Source organism: Heterodontus francisci, chromosome 24 (assembly GCF_036365525.1).
Source record: "Heterodontus francisci isolate sHetFra1 chromosome 24, sHetFra1.hap1, whole genome shotgun sequence".
NCBI classification, from domain to species: Eukaryota; Metazoa; Chordata; class Chondrichthyes; order Heterodontiformes; family Heterodontidae; genus Heterodontus; species Heterodontus francisci.
The window spans coordinates 28,985,806-28,999,268 of record NC_090394.1 but is presented as its reverse complement, the minus strand read 5'-3'; the positions used below and the strand labels follow the sequence as shown (position 1 = coordinate 28,999,268).

Here is a 13,463-nt window from a genome sequence, read left to right as displayed (position 1 = left end):
CACGTGCCTTTGGATCCCCGTCCGGGGAAATGAGGCACCACACTGGTGGGGAGCGGGAAGAAGGTAAGTTTATCAGTGCGGGAGTTGAGGTAACGGGGTCAAAGTAACAGCATTGGTGTAGGAGATAGTGGGAAGGGTTGTAGTTTAGCGTTTATGCAGTTTGTGGTTGGGGGTGTTGTCAGGTGGACAAGGTAAGTGTTTGGTGGGGGGGGGGGGGGAAGGACAAATAATTAATTAAATTGTCATTGGGGGAATGGGAGAGGGGCAGAAGAAATGTCTTTATTTTTATTTACTTGCGCTTTAAATATTTAAATTACCCAGCAGGGTTGACAGCCCTTTAAAAATGGCGTCAGCGCCTGCACACAGGCAGCTGACGCCATTGCCAGGCACGATCAGCCAGCCCTCTCCCTGTGATTGTTGGGGGGTGGCCCACCCCGCTATTTAAATGAGTCGCCACATGAAAGATTGCGGTGGCTCAGCCACATTCGGCCCCTGCGGGTGGACTGCCATTCTCTTCATGGCGGGCACAGAAGATTCAGCCCTTGTTCTCTCTCTGTCCCCCACACTTTCTCCCTGACAGTTGCATGGAACAGGAACACTCAGCAGAGCAGCTTTGTGGTTGGTCAGTTTTTTTTTAAAAATCGCAAGTCAGTTTCATAGCTGACATTGGGAGCAGCGGTTTCCGAACTTTAGACAGATTTGGCGTTTTCCGGCAGGCTTTTAAAAAATGATCGGACCCTGCTGATAAACCCTGAATCTGTTCGAAGTTCAGAAACTTCCGTTCCCGATGTCAGCATCTGTCAGCTATGAAATTGACAGCGCTATATTTTTAAAAGCCCGTCTGAAAGAAGAAGCGAATGGGAAATTTCTCATCTCTGAAATACATCCGCGGGCCAATGGAAACCTTTGGGAGGCCGTATGTTGGACAACCCTGATCTAAAAGGAATGCTGGGAAGTTGGAACCCTGTTGCACTCAGTACGCATGTTAGAATCAACTAAAAGAATGAAAGACTTACATTTATGCAGTGCCTTTCATAACCTCAGGGTGTCCCAAAGCACTTCACACCCAACAAAACACCTTGGAAATGTAGTCACTGTTGCAATATAGGAAATGTGGCAGCCAATTTGAGCACAGCACATTCTCACAAACAGCAATGTGATAATGAGCAGATAATCTATTTTAGTCATGTTAATTGAGGGATAAATATTGGCCAGGACACTGGGGATTACTCCTTGCTCTACTTTTAAATAGTGCTATGGGTTCTTCTATGTTTACCTGAGAGAGACCTATGAAGCATCAATCCTTCCAGGAAGTATCAAATTCAACCCTTTTCTATTACTTCAATCTTGACCTGGCTGCATGATAAATTTAATTTTCATTGGTGGTGACCAGGCTAATTTACATTTTTCAAATAACTGATCGGTATCAACTGTGGAGGAGGAGGAATGTTTGTCAAATGAGCCAAATAAGATGGTATCTATTCCATTGAGCTTCTGGTGATATGGAGGTGAGCAGAATGGCCAATTTGAGTGAGATGATGGTACCCATTTTATTATGCTTGTGGTGTTTATGGAGGTGGAAAGAGTGCCATTTTTAGTAATCCAGCTGCATTTTTCAAGAGGTAATTTACAGTAACATAGGGATAAAAGTAGGCGAAATATTGCAGATGCTGGAAATCTAAAATAGAAACAGAAAGTGCTGGAAATACTCAGCAGGTGGAGAGAGAAATGGAGTTAACGTTTCAGGGCTGTGACCTTTCATCAGAACTGGCAAAGGTTAGAAATGTAATAGGTTTTAAGTAAATAAAGCGGGCATGAAGAAGTTAAAAGGGAGAGGGGTAAAAAGAACAAAAGGGAAGGTGTGTGATAGGGCAGAGGTCAGGAGAAATTAAATGACAAAATGTCATGGAACAAAGGGAAAGGGAGCACTAATAGTTGTATTAAAAGAGAACACATTAGTCCAGAGTCTAAGTAGGCCATTTAGCCCAATTTATACAGTAAGTTTTTTTTAATTTGTTCCTGGGATGTGGGCGTTGCTGGCTAGGCCAGCATTTATTGCCCTTGAGAACGTGGTGGTGAGCTGCCTTCTTGAACCACTGCAGTCCATGTGGGGTAGGTACACCTAATGTGCTGTTAAGAAGGGAGTTCCAGGATTTTGACCAAGCGACAGTGAAGGTATGGCAAGATAGTTCCAAGTCAGGATAGTGTGGCTTGGAGGGGGATTTGCAGGTGGTGGTGTTCCCCTGTATCTGCTGCCCTTGTCCTTCTAGGTGCTAGAGGTCGTGGGTTTGGAAGGTGCTGTTGAAGGAGCCTTGGTGCATTGCTGCAGTGCATCTTGTAGATGGTGGACAGGCTTCGGGGAGTCAGGAGGTGAGTTACTCACCGCAGAATTCCTAGCCTCTGACCTGCTGTTGTAGCCATGTTATTAAAATGTCTACTCCAGTTCACTTTCTGGTCAGTGGTAACCCCCAGGATGTTGCTAGTGGGGGATTCAGCGATTGTAATGCCATTGAATGTCAAGGGGAGATGGTTAGATTCTCTCTTGGCGGAGATGGTCATTGCCTAGCACTTGTGTGGCGCAAATGTTACTTGCCACTTTTCAGCCCAAGCCTGGATATTGTTCAGGTCTTGCTGCATTTCGACACGGACTGCTTCAATATCTGAGGAGTCGTGAATGGTGCTCAACATTGTGCAATCATCAGCGAACACCCCCATTTCTGCCCTTATGATTGAAGGAAGGCCGTTGATGAAGCAGCTGAAGATGGTTGGGCCGAGGACACCATCCCGAGGAACTCCTGCATTGACTGGAACTGAGATGATTGACCTCCAACAACCATAACCATCCTCATTTGCACTAGGTATGACTCCAACCAGCGGAGAGTTTTCCACCTGATTCTCAGTTGACTCCAGTTTTGCTCGGGCTCCTTGATGCCATACTCAGTTAAATACTACCTTGATGTCAAGGGCAGTCACTCTCACCTCACCTCTTCAGTTCAGCTCTTTTGTCCATGTTTGAACCAAGGCTGTAATGAGGTAAGGAGCTGAGTGGCCCTGGCGGAACCCAAACTGAGCATCACTGAGCAGGTTCTTGCTCGGCAAGTGTCACTTGATAGCACTGTTGACGACACCTTTCATCACTTTACTGATGATTGAGAGTGGACTGATGGGGCAGTAATTGGCCGAGTTGGACTTTTCCTGCTTTTTGTGGACAGGACATAGCTGGGCAATTTTCTACATTGCTGGGCAGATGCCAGTGTTGTAGCTGTACTGGAACAGCTTGGCTAAGGGCACAGCAAGTTCTGGAGCACGGGTCTTTAGTACTATTGCTGGAATGTAGTCAGGGCCCATAGCCTTTGCAGTATCCAGTGCCTTCAGTTTTTTCTTGATATCATGTCAAGATGTTTCTTGATATCTGTGATGCTGGGGACTTCAGGAGGAGGCCAAGATGGATCATCCACTCTGCACTTCTAACTGAAGATTGTTGCAAATGCTTCAGCCTTATCTTTTGCACTAATGGGGGTTCCCCCATAATTGAGGATGGGGATATTTGTGTAGCCGCCTCCTTCAGTTAGTTGTTTAATTGTTCACCACCATTCATGACTGGACATGGCAGTGTTTAATTTCTAGTGATAATAGCAATGGATATAACCACTTTTCATGGAAAATTATGAATAGGTTTTGTGTGAATTTGACTAATATCTTACACAATATCAGCACGTAATTGAGAAAAGCAATTATGTAGTAAATTAAATAAATGGTTGCCACATGTGAAAGTGGCTTCATTATGTGTAACTCTTAGTTTTCATTCAAACAACTAAATATATTCCACTAACATTTACAATTAGCTTTCACATATGTGTTTGACAATATTTATTATTTAAGTTTCTTCAAGTAGGCAGATGCTTCATTTTTCAGGACTTTATAGTTACTTTGCAGACTGTTGTAGAAGCAAACTCAAAGTTAGTTAAACAGTTGCAGTGAAAGTCTAATATTCTCCAATATGCACAAAGCAACCTGCCATGTTTTGGGGAAAATCGTGGCTTTTCCCTTGGCCTGCTTTGTTGATTTACTAAGTTCTTAGAAACTGGGTGTACACCAAAAGAACGATGAGCAGTAAGAAGTTACATAAATGCACAAGCGTTATTGTTCGAGTAATTAAACAGCATTCTTCGAATACCAGTGTCTGTGGATAGCATAGAAATGCAGATAGATGATTGAGGATGCTGAAGCTGCGGGTTTTACAATAAGCTAGACCAAAACATGGAATATGACTACCAAAACAATGGTAGAATCCCCTGAAACAAAGGAAATTTGTCTTATTCAAACATTATGAGCCAGTGGAGCTAATTATAAAGAAGAATTGTGAAATGAAATTCCCCAAATCCCCCAAAAAATCATGAAATTTAATATAATAAAAATGGAATTTGACTTAGTCAGTTACTGTCACCCTGGATATGAATGGATCCTTTAGATCAACATGCAAATGCAGCACAGGTGCATTCCATAGAGGGAATGGAAGTTAAGGCAGTTGTATGTTCCTCCTGCAGAATGTGGGAGGTAAGGGTCGCCAAGAGTGTCCCTGCTGACTGCATCTGCGGGAAGTGCACTCAACTCCAGCTCCTCGAGAACCGCGTTAGGGAGCTGGATGAACTTCGGATCATTTGGGAGGCAGAGGGGGTTATTGAGAGGAGTTATGGGGAGGTAGTCACACCTCAGGTAAAAGAAGTAGGTAGATGGGTTACCGTCAGGGGAAGGAGAGGGAACCAGCAGGCAGTGCAGGGATCCCCTGTGGCTGTTTCCCTCAACAACAGGTATACCATTTTGGATACTGTTGCGGGGGACGACTTACCAGGGGTAAGCAATGGGGTGCAGGTATCTGGCACAGAGTCTGTCCCTGTTGCTCAGAAGGGGAGGGGGAAGAGGAGCAGAGCATTAGTCATTGGGGACTCCATAGTTAGGGGAACAGATAGGAGGTTCTGTGGGAACGAGAGAGACTCATGGTTGGTATGTTGCCTCCCAGGTGCCAGGGTTCGTGATGTCTCGGATCGTGATTTTGGGATCCTTAAGGGGGAGGGGAAGCAGCCCCAAGTCGTGGTCCACATAGGCACCAACGACATAGGTAGGAAGAGAGATGGGGATTTAAGACAGAAATCCAGGGAGCTAGGGTGGAAGCTTAGAGCGAGAACAAACAGAGTTGTTATCTCTGGGTTGTTGCCCGTGCCACGTGATAGCGAAGCGAGGAATAGGGAGAGAGAGGAGTTGAACACGTGGCTGCAGGGATGGTGCAGGAGGGAGGGTTTTGGTTTCCTGGATAATTGGGGCTCTTTCTGGGGTAGGTGGGACCTCTACAAACAGGATGGTCTTCACCTGAACCAGAGGGGTACCAATATCCTGGGGGGGAGATTTTCTAGTGCTCTTCGGGGGGGTTTAAACTAATTCAGCAGGGGAATGGGAACCTAAATTGTAGTGCCAGTGTACAGGATGTTGAGAGTAGTGAGGTCAGGGATAAGGTTACAAGGACGCAAGAGGGCACTGGCAAGCAAGAACCTGGTTTAAAGCGTGTCTACTTCAACGCCAGGAGCATCCGGAATAAGGTGGGTGAGCTTGCAGCATGGGTTGGTACCTGGGATCTCAATGTAGTGGCCATTTCGGAGACATGGAAAGTAACAGGGTAGTTGTTATGGGGGACTTTAACTTTCCAAATATTGACTGGAAATACTATAGTTCGAGTACTTTAGATGGGTCAGTTATTGTCCAGTGTGTGCAGGAGGGTTTTCTGACACAGTATGTAGACAGGCCAACCAGGGGCGATGCCACATTGGATTTGGTACTGGGTAATGAACCCGGCCAGGTGTTAGATTTAGATGTAGGTGAGCACTTTGGTGATAGTGATCACAATTCGGTTAGGTTTACCTTAGCGATGGGCAGGGACAGGTCTATACCGCAGGGCAAAAATTATAGCTGGGGGAAAGGAAATTATGATGCGATTAGGCAAGATTTAGGATGCGTAGGATGGGGAAGGAAACTGCAGGGGATGGGAACAATCGAAATGTGGAGCTTATTCAAGGAGCAGCTACTGCGTGTCCTTGATAAGTATGTACCTGTGAGGCAGGGAGGAAGTTGTCGAGCGAGGGAGCCGTGGTTTACTAAAGAAGTTGAAGCGCTTGTCAAGAGGAAGAAGAAGGCTTATGTTAGGATGAGACGTGAAGGCTCAGTTAGGGCGCTTGAGAGTTACAAGCCAGCCAGGAAGGATCTAAAGGGAGAGCTAAGAAGAGCAAGGAGAGGACACGAGAAGTCATTGGCGGATAGGATCAGGGAAAACCCTAAGGCTTTCTATAGGCATATCAGGAATAAAAGAATGACTAGAGTTAGATTAGGGCCAATCAAGGATAGTAGTGGGAAGTTGTGTGTGGAATCAGAGGAGGTAGGGGAAGTGTTAAATGAATATTTTGCGTCAGTATTTACAGTAGAGAAGGAAAATGTTGTCGAGGAGAATACTGAGATTCAGGCTACTAGGCTAGATGGGATTGAGGTTCACAAGGAGGAGGTGTTATCAATTTTGGAAAGTGTGAAAATAGATAAGTCCCCTGGGCCAGATGGGATTTATCCTAGGATTCTCTGGAAAGCTAGGGAGGAGATTGCAGAGCCTTTGTCCTTGATCTTTATGTCGTCATTGTCGACAGGAATAGTGCCGGAAGACTGGAGGATAACAAATGTTGTCCCCTTGTTCAAGAAGGGGAGCAGAGACAGCCCTGGTAATTATAGACCTGTGAGCCTTACTTCGGTTGTGGGTAAAATGTTGGAAAAGGTTATAAGAGACAGGATTTATAATCATCTTGAAAAGAATAAGTTCATTAGCGATAGTCAGCACGGTTTTGTGACGGGTAGGTCGTGCCTCACAAACCTTAGAGTTTTTCGAGAAGGTGACCAAACAGTTGGATGAGGGTAAAGCAGTGGATGTGGTGTATCTGGATTTCAGTAAGGCATGCTGCAGCTGTACAAAACTCTGGTGAGACTGCACCTGGAGTATTGCGTGCAGTTCTGGTCACCGCATTATAGGAAGGATGTGGAAGCTATGGAAAGGGTGCAGAGGAGATTTACTAGGATGTTGCCTGGTATGGAGGGGAAGGTCTTACGAGGAAAGGCTGAGGGACTTGAGGTTGTTTTCGTTGGAGAGAAGGAGGAGGAGAGGTGACTTAATAGAGACATGTAAGATAATCAGAGGGTTAGATAGGGTGGATAGTGAGAGTCTTTTTCCTCGGATGGTGATGGCAAACACGAGGGGACATAGCTTTAAGTTGAGGGGTGATAGATATAGGACAGATGTCAGAGGTAGTTTCTTTACTCAGAGAGTAGTAGGGGCGTGGAACGCCCTGCCTGCAACAGTAGTAGACTCGCCAACTTTAAGGGCATTTAAGTGGTCATTGGATAGACATATGGATGAAAATGGAATAGTGTAGGTCAGATGGTTTCACAGGTCGGCGCAACATCGAGGGCCGAAGGGCCTGTACTGCACTGTAATGTTCTTAAAAAAAAAAAGGTGTTCTGGAACTTAGATTTTGAAATGCATTTGAAATCACAAATCATGTGCAATTGTCTAGTTACCTATACATTAGTCAAAGATAATTTTTTTTCCTCGGCATGGCAGTCGAGTTAGTACAATGCAAAGAATGCTGAATTAGTAAGCCAGTATTAAGAGTCTAAAAGGAGTATTGAAAACATTTCTTACAATAAATAGAGGTTTCCTCTATGCCATAATGAGGTAATATACATAGCTGAGCTTAGTAAAATGTTAGTGCAATATGGATAACTTAAGAATGCCAACTGTCTTTTGTTTCTCCTAGCTCGTACCTTCATCTCAGTCCCACCCAAGGACCGCAGTGTAATCAAAGGAACAACAGCCGTCCTAATATGTGGAGCATCTCATGACCCCAGGGTCACAATCCGGTGAGTTAGTCTGGTACAAAATCTGCAATTAAGATAACCATTCCAAATAGTTAGCTTTCTATAGTCAGTGAAATGCTGCACAGCAGCAAGATCAGACATATTCCTGTTTTTTGATTCTTGGCTATTCATTATTAGTAAATACCTTGACCTGCTTTACATGAACAGTATTTTGTAGCTAACAGAAAAGGACATATCCAGTTTAGCTACTTTATGGCTCACAAATTCTTTTCAGCATGCTTCTCCTATTATTCCTTCAACTGGCTCGATACCAATTTTTGATTATGCCTCTGTGAAGCGCCTCCAAATACTTTTCTACATTAAAACTGCTATGTAAGTGCAAATTGTTGTTGATCAATTCTGAATTCTGCAATTGGTCGACTGCCAATGAATACCAGTAGGTTTTTCTGGAACTGCTAAGAGACCAAATGCTGAATCCAGATGTCTGCATTATGCGCATGCAGTTTTATTACTACTTTCAATTCCATCTGAAGCAGTGGCAAACTTGCCTTCAGTTTGAACCTATTCAACACCTATGCAAAATAGGAGGAAACATCCCTGGTTGCTGAAATGTCTCACTGACACTTTTCACACAAGCAATAGATAGAGTATCTTGTATTTGATTCCTGATTACTTGTATGCCCTGTTGTTCTGTGTGTTGTTAAAGTGTGCTTATGTTACAAACCACAGTGCTGACCCTCTATGTATCTCCATGTATATATAATTATTTGGGCATTTTTTTTGCCATATGCTGCAACTATTGAAACATCACCTTGTATCCATAAAATTGAATCCTATCTTAGACTGTAGTTGTAAATGATAAAGGCCCTGATTTTAACTGGAGCAGTATATCCAAGCACGGGCAGTTCTAGCTGGAGCAAAACGTGAAGTTTTAACTCCATAACGTCCGTCTTTTTTAAAATAAAGTTCCCTGCCCAGAAGAAAGTCTGATTGGCAGGCTTGGCTCTCTTTGAGGCGGGGAGCAATGCAGAAGAGGCTGCAGCCCAAGAGCAGGTTGGTTTTGTCCTACTCAGTGTAGAAATCATGAGGGGTTGGGTAGACCATGGTTTGGAGGGTTAGGGATGATTGAGGATGTTGGAGGACAAACAAAATTTGGTTGGAAAGAGATCAGAGGGAAAGATGAGAGGTTGGGGATAAATCTAAGGGGGGTGGTCAGAGAAAGATAGAAGGGAGTGATGGGAGGGGTTGGGGAGAGGCAATGACTGCTGGGTTGGGGGGCTTGTGATTGCTGAGGGAGCGGGTCCGATCGCTTAGGAAGTTAACAGATTGGCTTGGGGTTTGGGAGGAAGTACTCCTGGTCCTCTTGGCCCACAAGCAGTCTGGGAAAGCACTTAGCTGTTCCATGCAGCTGTCCTCACCTCCATTTAGCTGCCAGTTTCCCTAGGTTCAGAAAACCTGGCTATCCAGTATTAAAACTGGAATAGAGAAAGAAAAAACAGAAGTGCACAGCCTCATTGAAATATTTAAATGAGTGACAGGTCTCCTAGGATTGGATTTGTTGCCCATTCCCCATCCCAACTGTTAAAAATAGAACTGGGTGGTTTCAAGGCAAGTTGGGTTCAGGTTTGAGATTTTTTACATTTTTACTTGCCATCCAACCCAAAGTCTTTGGTGTTAAAGAAGTGTCACTTAACTGCATTAATGGTGTTACTACTGTGGAGCATTGAAAGCGTCTGTATTATTTCTCTAGGTTTGTCTGGAAGAAGGATGGAAATATTATCAATGCAAATGCTGTACCCAGAATTACCATTGGGCAAAATGGCTCACTTCACATTAGTCAAACTTGGTCAGGTGATATTGGTGACTATACCTGTGAGGTTCTGTCCTTGGGAGGGAATGACTTCAGAACTGCCCGCCTGGAAGTCATGTGAGTATACAAGATGTCATTTTCCCATCAAGCTGGACAATTTTCCCAATGGTTTTACAGTGAATTTCTGCCGTAATCCTTAGTACAATTTACCAGTGCAGTCATTTTTTTATTCTTTCATGGGATGTGGGCATCACTGGCAAGGCCAGCATTTGTTGCCCATCCCGAATTGCCCTTGAACTGAATGGCTTGCTGGGCCATTTCAGAGGACAGTTAAGAGTCAACCAGATTGCTGTGGGTCTGGGTTCACATGGAGACCAGACCAGGTGACGACGGCAGATTTCCTTCCCTCAAGGACATGAGTGAACCTGATGGATTTTGAAGACAATCGATTGTAGTTTCATGGCACCATTACTGAGACTAGCTTTCAATTCCAGATATTTATTAATCAATTGATTTTTTTTTATTTCTTGATTTGAATTGAAATTCCTCCAGCTGCTGTGGTGGAATTTGAACCCATGTCCCTAGGATATTAGCCTGCAACTCTGAATTACTAGTTTTTGCTAGATATTACCACCACATCACAGTCTCCCCCAGTCAAAGTGAATAACGATCAAATTTAGCAGCAAAAATTATTTTGGCACAGGTAGCATTTTCAGAACAAATACTTGCTATGCAACTGTTTATTAACCTCCATGTTTGGGATACTTTAACAAAGGTGTTAACTCATTTAAAATAAATTGTTATGCTCTCTTGTTTCGATAGCAAATGGAGGAATGTTAAACAAACATGTTAGGTGTTTGCACAATTCTATCTCAGTAATTTATATGCTTCTGGGGTATATGTTTTATACATGAGTGCAATGTGAATAAATTTACAGCATTTATAGAGTGTTAAAGTTATGACAGACAGTCCAGTTTGGCACATACCTGTATTTTATTTCATTTGGTTGAAGTTTCAATTGATATTTACAAGTAATTGTCAGTATTTCCATATATCTGTCTATAATTCTAGTTTACTCCTAGTATGACCAGATCAAACATGGTTTTCATGTGAAGTGGAGGTACAGGTTGAGAGTTAATTAGGTCAGGGCAAGCAGACATAATTCAGTCACCATTTTAAATTCATATATTCTGTCTTTATCTTTATATTTCCGCAATAAATTCCTATGTCCACATTTATTATGGAAAGCGCCTATGTCAACTTATAATTATACCTTCTTGGCAGTGCTGGCATCTTAGCACTTCAGTTTTACATCTCTCAGCTGCTCAGCCTGTACAGCAGAGAAAAGCCTTGGGAGCAGTTTTTCAGCTGCCAGCCACCTGTTTCTCATCTAAAAAAAAGGCAGTCAGCAATTAAAAATCAGTGGGGATGGGTGTGGTGGGACTCACCTCAGCTCCCTCATTGATGCCCAAAGGTCCGTCCGCCTGATGCAATTTTTCGGTGAGTATGTAAATGGGCGAGCACACTTTGCCAATTTCTGCCAAGCCAGAATACTCATCTTAAGCTGCCAAAGCATGAATACGGCCTGCTGCCACCTCATTCAAGGCTCCCATTGTGGGCTCAGGGCTCATGCCAACTCCACCAACTTCATAGAATCCTAGAATGGTAACAGCAGAGAAGGAGGCCATTCAGCCTATCGTATCTGTGCCAACTCTTTGCAAGAGCAACTCAACTAGACATACTCCCCCATCCTTTCCCTGTATCCCTGCAAATTTTTTCTCTTCAAATAATTATCCACATAACTGAAGTCCCTCATCCCTGGAACTATTCTTGTAAATCTTTTCTGCACTCTCTCTAATGCCTTCACATCCTTCCTAAAGTCTGGTGCTCAGAACTGGACACAATATTCCAGTTGAAGCTGAACCAGTGTGTTATTAAGGTTCATTATAACTTCCTTGCTTTTGCAGTCTGTGCTTCAATTTATAAAGCCCAGGATCCCATATGCCTTATAAACCATTTTCTCAAATTGCCCTGCCACGTTGAACAATTTGTGCACATCTACCCCAATGTCCCTCTGTTCCTGCACCTTTAGAATATTTATTTTATATTGTCTCTCTTCATTCTTCTTACCAAAATGTATCACTTCACACTTCACTGCATTAAATTTCATCTACCATGTGTCCACCCGTTTCACCTGTCCGTCTATGTCCTCTTGAAGTCTTTCATTATCATCCTCACAGTTCACAATGCTTCCAAGTTTGATGTCACCTGAAAATTTTGAAATTGTGCCCTGCACACCCTAGTTCAGATCATTAATATATATCAAGAAAAGCAGTGGTCCGAATACCAACCCCTGAGGAACCTCACTATATCCCTTACTCCAGTCTGAAAAACAACCGTTCACCACTGCTCTCTGTTTCCTGTTACTCAGCCAACTTCATATCCATGCTGCCACTTTCTCTTTTATTCCATGGGCTTTGACTTTGCTGACAATCATGTGATGTGGCACTTATAAAACATCTTTTCGAAGTCAAAGAACACCACATCAATCACATTACCCTAGCCGACCCTCTCTGTTACTTCATCAAAAAACACAATCAAGCTGGTTAAACACGATTTGCTTTTAACAAATCCATGCTGGCTTTCCTTAATTAATCCACATCATAAGATCATAAGAAATAGGAGCAGGAGTAAGCCATTTGGCTCCTCAATCCGGCTCCACCATTCAATAAGATCATGGCTGATCTGATTGTGGTCTTAACTCCACTTTCCTGCCTGACCCCCATAAGCCTTGAATCCTTTGTTGATCAAAAATTTGTCTAACTCAGCCTTGAATATATTCAATGACCCAGCCTCCATTGCTCTCTGGGGAAAAGAATTCCAAAGATTAACGGCCCTCTGAGAGAAGAATTTCCTCCTCATCTCTGTCTTAAATGGGAGACCCCTTATTTTGAAACTCTGCCTCCTAGTTGTAGATTCCCCCATGAGGGGAAACATCCTCTCAGCATCTACCCTGACAAGCCCCCTCAGAATCTTATATGTTTCAATAAGATCGCCACTCATTCTTTTAAACTCCAATGAGTATTGGCCCAATCTGCTCAACCTTTCCTTATAAAGCAGCCCCTTCATCCCAGGAATCAACCTAGTGAACCTTCTCTGAACTGCTTCCAATGCAATTATGTCGTTCCTTAAGTAAGGAGACCAAAACTCTACGCGGTACTCTAGGTGTGGTCTCACCAACTACAGTTGTAGCAAGACTGCCCTACTTTTATGCTCCACCCCCCTTGCGATAAAGGACAACATTCCATTTGCCTTCCTAATTACTTGCTGTACCTGCATGCTAACTTTTTGTGGTTCACGTACGAGGGCACCCAGATCCCTCTGTACCACAACATTCTGCAGTCTCTCTCCATTGAAATAATAATCTTTTCTATTCTTTCTGCCAAAGTAGACAACCTCACATTTATCCACATTATGCGCCATCTGCCAAATTTTTGCCCACTCACTTAACCTATCCATATCTCTTTGCAGACACTTTGTGTTCTCCTCACAACTTGTTTTCCTACCTATCTTTATATCATCCACAAATTTGGCTACAATACACTCAGTCCCTTCATCCAAGTCATTAATATAGATTGTAAATAGTTGAGGTTCCACCACTGATCCCTGTGGCACTAGTTACAGTTTGCCAACCTGAAAATGCCCCATTTATCCTAACTCTCTGTTTTCTGTTAGTTAGCCAATCCTC

General features: G+C 43.4%; 1 protein-coding gene across 3 annotated transcripts in view; it reads left to right on the top strand.

Annotated features, from left to right (window-relative positions):
* Positions 1-13,463, top strand: part of sdk1a (sidekick cell adhesion molecule 1a) — a 973,689-nt gene that overhangs the window by 675,300 nt on the left and 284,926 nt on the right. For all 3 annotated transcript variants that reach the window (XM_068055814.1, XM_068055813.1, XM_068055815.1), the window contains exons 12-13: positions 7,845-7,947; positions 9,656-9,832. In XM_068055814.1, the coding sequence (XP_067911915.1) occupies positions 7,845-7,947; positions 9,656-9,832 (280 nt within the window). The remainder of the gene's footprint in view (positions 1-7,844; positions 7,948-9,655; positions 9,833-13,463) is intronic.